Source organism: Octopus bimaculoides, chromosome 2 (genome assembly GCF_001194135.2).
Source record: "Octopus bimaculoides isolate UCB-OBI-ISO-001 chromosome 2, ASM119413v2, whole genome shotgun sequence".
Taxonomy (NCBI): domain Eukaryota; kingdom Metazoa; phylum Mollusca; class Cephalopoda; order Octopoda; family Octopodidae; genus Octopus; species Octopus bimaculoides.
Window position 1 is genome coordinate 187926007 of NC_068982.1, and position 6400 is coordinate 187932406.

Sequence of the window (6400 nt, forward strand, 5' to 3'; positions counted from 1 at the left end):
CCAGCTTTGCCTTACTGGCACTTGTGCCGGTGGCATGTGAACAAAACATTGGACTGACTCCTGTGCAGGTGGCACGTAAAAAACACCATTTGAGCGTGGCCGTTGCTAGTACCGCTGGACTGGCCCTCGTGCCGGTGGTACGTAAAAAGCACCCACTACACTCTCGGAGTGGTTGGTGTTAGGAAGGGCATCCAAAATTACATAAGAATATTTTGAAATACTAAACAGTAAATTTATTCAATAAAATTGTTATTGGCTTCAACCATGGCCTCCAGATGACTTCGGAATCTCCTGCAACTCTTCTGGATGGTCTCCTTGTTTAAGTTGGTCGATGCTGCCATAATCCTTGCCTTCAGTTCATCTTTGGTGTTACAAAAATTAAATTTATGAAAACAAAAATTATATGGCTTTCCAAGGGAGAGAACTCTAAATTATTTTATACAAATTACCTCCCTTGTATTATTTTAGGAAAATCATGTTGCGTTAATTTTCCGACGTCCCTTTCTAAATAACAACTGCAGCGTGAAACGTGTTTATAAGCCATGTAAGAAACACACAGAAACCGTTAGATTCACTTCAACGTTTAAATTTAATTTGCCAAAATATTTTCGTCGCTTTGAGACCGTGACCTATTCACTAACAAAATTCAGTGCTACTAAATTTTTGAGAGGTTAATTGTCTGTTTCAATAGTATTATGTGAATGAATTTTCCAAACTACAACCATGTCATCTCACATACATTCGTAATAATCAGATAAAATTGATAATAGATACAGTAATCCCTCGCCATATCGCGGTTTATTATTTCAGGTTACGTCGATTCCTCTGTGTTGTTGTTTTGCATTTATAATAAAATAAATATATGCAAATTATGAAACTAATTAAAAAAATATACGGTACAGTACTGTTTCTACTTTGTGGATTTTCGCCTATCGTGGGGGAGTTTGGGAACGTAACACCCACGATTGTCAAGGGATTACTGTATAGATAAATACTTTGGTAGACATTACATACCTGTGGACATATCCACATTTGCACCTACATAGATATACAAAAGGCTTCTTATAGTTTTTGTTTACTCTATCAAAAAAAAGAAAAACTTCTCTTTCAGAATGTTGTAACTGGTTTCACCACTCGCAGTGTCTTTAAAGAACGGAAGAGATTGGAAAGTGCCCTGTTGCTGGGTTTAAAGAACACTCTTGGAGGTGTTTGTTGCTCTCGAGGCTGTACACCGGATGAAAATGTTAATAATTCCACAGACATTACCATGCCGTTGGGAGAGAATGGTGAGATCAGCAATGAATTTAATCATTGATTTCTTTTTTATTATTATTATTATTATTATTATTATTATTATTATTATTGTTATTTGTTTTGTTTGTGTCTATTGTTTTGTGTGAAGCCATGACTAAATCTGTTCATACAGTCGGATGAAGTCTTTACAACCCTGAACGACTTGATTGAACCTGTTTTCAGAGATGCATGATGTTCGTATAACCATTAGCCAATGTTGTTCATCATCATCATTTAACGTCCGTTTTCTATGCTGGTAAGGGTTGGACAGTGTGACCTGGTTGGCATGCTGGAAGGCTGCATCAGACTCCAGTCTGATTTGGCATGATTTTTATGGTTGGATGCCCTTCCTAACACCAACTACTCCAAGAGTGTAATGGATGCTTTTACATGCCACGTGCCATTTGGGTGACACCAATATCTGCCACGACTGCAATTTTGCTCGGCTTGATGGGTCGTCTTCTCAAGCACAACAATGCCAAAGGTCTCGGTCATTGTGTCGATGAGGCCCAACACTCAAAAGGAGCTTTTCCCATGCCACTGGCATCAGCCACATTGCTACCATGAGGCCCAATACTCAAAAGGTGCTTTTACATGCCCGTGGCACATTTGCCATTTGCATGACACCAATATCTTCCACGACTGCAGTTTTACTTGGCTTGAGGTGGAGTCTTTTTCTCAAGCACAACATAATGTCAAACATCTCAGTCCTTCATCATTGCCTCCATGAGGTCCAACACTTGAAAAGAGCTTTCCACATGCCACCAGAATCAGCCACTTTGCCTCTATGAGGCCCAACACTCAAAAGGTTCCTTTTATGTGCCACTGGCACAGGTGCCAGTTATGTGACACCAGCATCAGCCACGATTAGGATTTCTCTTGGCTTGACGGGTCTTCTGAAGCACAGCATATTGTCAGACAAAAAAATGAAAAGACGAGTCACGTTTCCTTGAGTAAAGTATAAAAATGTTGAATGGGTGTTACGATATTGTTTCATTCTTTTACTTGTTTCAGTCATTTGACTGCGGCCATGCTGGAACACCACCTTGAGTCGAGCAAATTGACCCCAGGACTTATTCTTTGTAAGTTTAGTACTTATTCTATAGGTCTCTATTGCTGAACTGCAAAGTTATGGGGATGTAAACACACCAACATCCGTTGTTATTCGATGGTGGAGGAACAAACACACACAGTCACACACACACACACACACACACACATGTATGTATACGGCGGGCTTCTCTCAGTTTCCGTCTACCAAATCCACTCACAAGGTTTTGGTCAGCCCAAGGCTATAGTAGAAGACACTCGGCTAAGGTGTCATGCAGTGGGACTGAACCCTGAACCATGTGGTTGAGAAGCAAACTTTTTACCGCACAGCCATGCCTGTGTCTATACAGGAGAATTTTTATTAACAGAAGTGGGAGTGTGGTAAGATGCTTGCTTCCCAACCACATGGTTCTGGGTTCAGTCCCACTACATGGCTCCTTGGGCAAGTGTCTTCTACTATAGTTTCAGGCTGACCAAAGCCTTGTGAGTGGATTTGGTAGATGGAAACTGAAAGAAGCCCATCGTATATTATATGTGTGTGTGTGTGTGTGTGTGTGTGTGTATTTGTATGTGTGTATGTTTGTACCCCTCCATCACTTGACAACTGATGTTGGCATGTTTACAGTCCCATAACTTAGTGGTTCGGCAAAAGAGACTAATAGAATAAGTACCAAGCTAACAAAGAATAAGTCCTGGGATCGATTTTTTTCAACTAAAGGCGGTGCTCCAGCATGGCCATAGTCAAATGATTGAAACAAAGAAGAGAACAAAAGAATTTATCTATTTATTTTTTTATTTATTTATTTTTACATTATTTACATTTGACATATATCTGTCCTCATCTTGTTTGTTCTTAACACAACGTTTCAGCTGATATATCCTCCAGCCTTCATCAGGTGTCTTGGGGAAATTTCAAACCCGGGTTCTCATTCCTAAGCTATTTTCAATGTTATTATTATTATTATTATTATTAAGGTCACTGCTTCGAATTGAACTCGGAATCTTGGGGTTAGTAGCCTGCGCTCTTAACCGTTATGCCATATGCCCGAGTTTGATTCCAGGCAGTGACCTGAATGATAATAATAATAATAATAATAACATTGAAAAATAGCTTAGGAATGAGAACCCAGGTTTGAAATTTCCCCAAGACACCTGATGAAGGCTGGAGGGTATATCAGCCGAAATGTTGTGTTAACAACAAACAAGATGAGGACAAATATCTGTCAAATGTAAATAATGTAAATAATGTAAATAATGTGCTCCAGCATGACTGCAGCTGCATGGCTGAAACGAGTAAAAGAGTAAAAATGTAGATAATGTACGTAATTCCTCACCTCTTCTAAATATAGAATTGTATTATTCCTTTTTCCTCAGTTTGTTTGGAGGGCTGCAAACCAAGGATCAACTGTACTGAAGAGGATTATGGTATGTTTGTGGATGTGCGTTACTTCCAGCTGGGGCCCGTGGATATACCGGATGACCTCGACCAGAGTTTCTTGAACACGCTGATTCTAAAGGCCGGCGCCGAGAGGCAGAAGCACTTCCAGGCTGCGAAATTAGTTCGGAAGGAAACGGAACAGAAGGTAATACCAAATATTTGTTCTCAGACTTACAGATCATCACCACCACCACCATCATCATCATCATCATCATCATCATCATCATCATCATCATCATCATCATCATCATCACCATCATCATCATCATCATCACCATCATCATCATCATCATCATCACCATCATCATCATCATCATCATCATCATCATCACCATCACCACCACCACCATCATCATCATCATCATCATCATCATCATCATCATCATCATCATCACCACCACCATCATCACCATCATCATCATCATGATCATCATCATCACCACCACCACCACCATCGTCATCACCACCACCACCACCATCGTCATCACCACCACCACCATCATCGTCACCACTACCACCACCACCACCAAATATTACATTAAATACTATGAATGTAATATGGATGAGTCAAGTAAAACCAATATCGCAGCTGTGTCCAGTGCCCTCTGACTGGTTTCTGTGCTGGTGGCCCGTAAAAAGCATCATCCGAACGTGGCCAATACCAGTACTCCCTGACTGGCCCCCATGCTGGTGCCACATAAAAAGCACTATCCAAACGTGATCAATGCCAGGCCTGCCTGACTGGCCCCTGTGCCGGTGGCATGTAAAAAGCACCCACTACACTCTCGGAGTTGTTGGCATTAGGAAGGGCATCCAGCTGTAGAAACACTGCCAGATCAGATTGGAGCCTGGTGCAGCCATCAGTCAAACCGTCCAACCCATGCCAGCATGGAAAACGGATGTTAAACGATGATGATGATGATGATGATGATGATTATTTAAAATAGAATTTTTTTATGTTCAAATAAACCAAACAATTTTTCTATATTCCCAACAGGTCAAAAATTTTGAGAACCATGCTGCTGAGATTTTAGAATCGGCCAAATCTGACTCAAAACTCATAACAGAAACAATGGATGCTAACGCCAGTTTTATTGTGGAGAGTGCTCGAATTATAGGACTGAAAAACCTTTATTCAACTCTCAATCTCACTGATATGAGACAAAGAAATAAGTTTGATTACCTTCGCTCGTTACAAAAAGTTAATGATTTGCGCTTAACAATTGGTTATAATCAAAAGATTTCTGGTTCATTCCCAAAGGTTTAAGATTTCTTAAAGTTGAGCTTGTCACTGCCATTTGATGTTTATTATTATTTTTTTTCGTTATTTGTTTATAACTTTATGTATTTTTTATGAAGAATATTAATGCAAAGTGTAACATTGATTCTGAAGAGTAAAAGCCAGGGATGACACCAATGCCAAACATTTGTAGAATTAACATCAAGAATAAAAGAGTGAAAAAAAAAAAAAAGAATATCTTCATTTGTTTTGTGAACTTTTTTTTTAACAGTTGGGACGATGTCAAGATTATCTGCGAACATAACATGGCAGTCCTGGTTTAGGACGAATTTTGCTGTAATTTAGCCCCAGGAGACATTATCTCTAGCTGGCTATACGACATGATCAGTGTCCTTATATTTTCGAACAAGGGAATCTAGCACCACCATAAGGACACAGATCGTGTCGTATAGCCAGCTGGAGACAATGTCTCCTGGGGCTAAAATTACAGCAACATTAGTCCTAAACCAGGACTGCCATGTTATGTTGGCAAACAATCTTTACTACAAAGTACTGTTGCTGAATATCTCTCGTTGTGAGATTTAAAAATAGTAATTTTTTAAACTGGTATGATGTTAGCACACCAGAGTTGATACAGTATGAGAGAGAGAGAGAGAGAGGAAGAGAGAGAGATAGAGAGAAAGAGGGAGAGAGAGAGAGAGAAAGAGGGAGAGAGAGAGAGAGAAAGAGGGAGAGAGAGAGAGAAAGAGGGAGAGAGAGAGAGAGAGAGAGAGAGAGTTGTCCATCACCATCTACCACAATGGCATGATTTGACTGGAAGAGTTTGCAATCCTAGAGATAAGAGGTGATTCTTGGAGGGGAGGGGGAAGAGTTTTGCCAGGAGACTCACAAACGTTTTACTGATCTCAAGTGCAATGAACTGTTTTCAGATTTCTCAAGGACGTGGATCCAGCTCTCCGACAGTGTGCTGTGTCCTTGAGCAAGATTCTTTATTTCACTTACCTGCATTCCACTTACCTGCACTCCACTTACCTGGCAAAAATGAGTTGTACCTGAATTGCTTTCTACTGTAGGCACAAAGCCCGAAATCTTTGGGGAGGGGGCCAGTCGATTAGATCGACCTCAGTATGCAACTGGTACTTAATTTATCGACCCCAAAAGGATGAAAGGCAAAGTCGACCTTGGCGGAATTTGAACTCAGAACATAAAGACAGACGAAATACCGCTAAGCATTTCGTCCGGCGTGCTAACAGTTCTGCCAGCTCACTGCCTTAATGAGTTGTACCTGTAATTCAAAGGGGGCCAGCCTTGACACGTTCTGTGTCATGCTGAATCTCTCCCGAGAACTACACTGATGGTAGTCATGTCTGTGTCTCTCT

General features: G+C 40.5%; 1 protein-coding gene across 5 annotated transcripts in view; it reads left to right on the plus strand.

The window, feature by feature from the left end:
• The window catches only part of LOC106872928 (uncharacterized), a 44985-nt gene extending 39721 nt beyond the window's left edge, over nt 1-5264 (plus strand). For all 5 annotated transcript variants that reach the window (XM_052965797.1, XM_052965799.1, XM_052965798.1 and 2 more), the window contains 3 exons: nt 1112-1286; nt 3718-3926; nt 4779-5264. In XM_052965797.1, the coding sequence (XP_052821757.1) occupies nt 1112-1286; nt 3718-3926; nt 4779-5048 (654 nt within the window). In that variant the 3' untranslated portion in view covers nt 5049-5264. The remainder of the gene's footprint in view (nt 1-1111; nt 1287-3717; nt 3927-4778) is intronic.
• Nucleotides 5265-6400: the final 1136 nt, after the last annotated feature.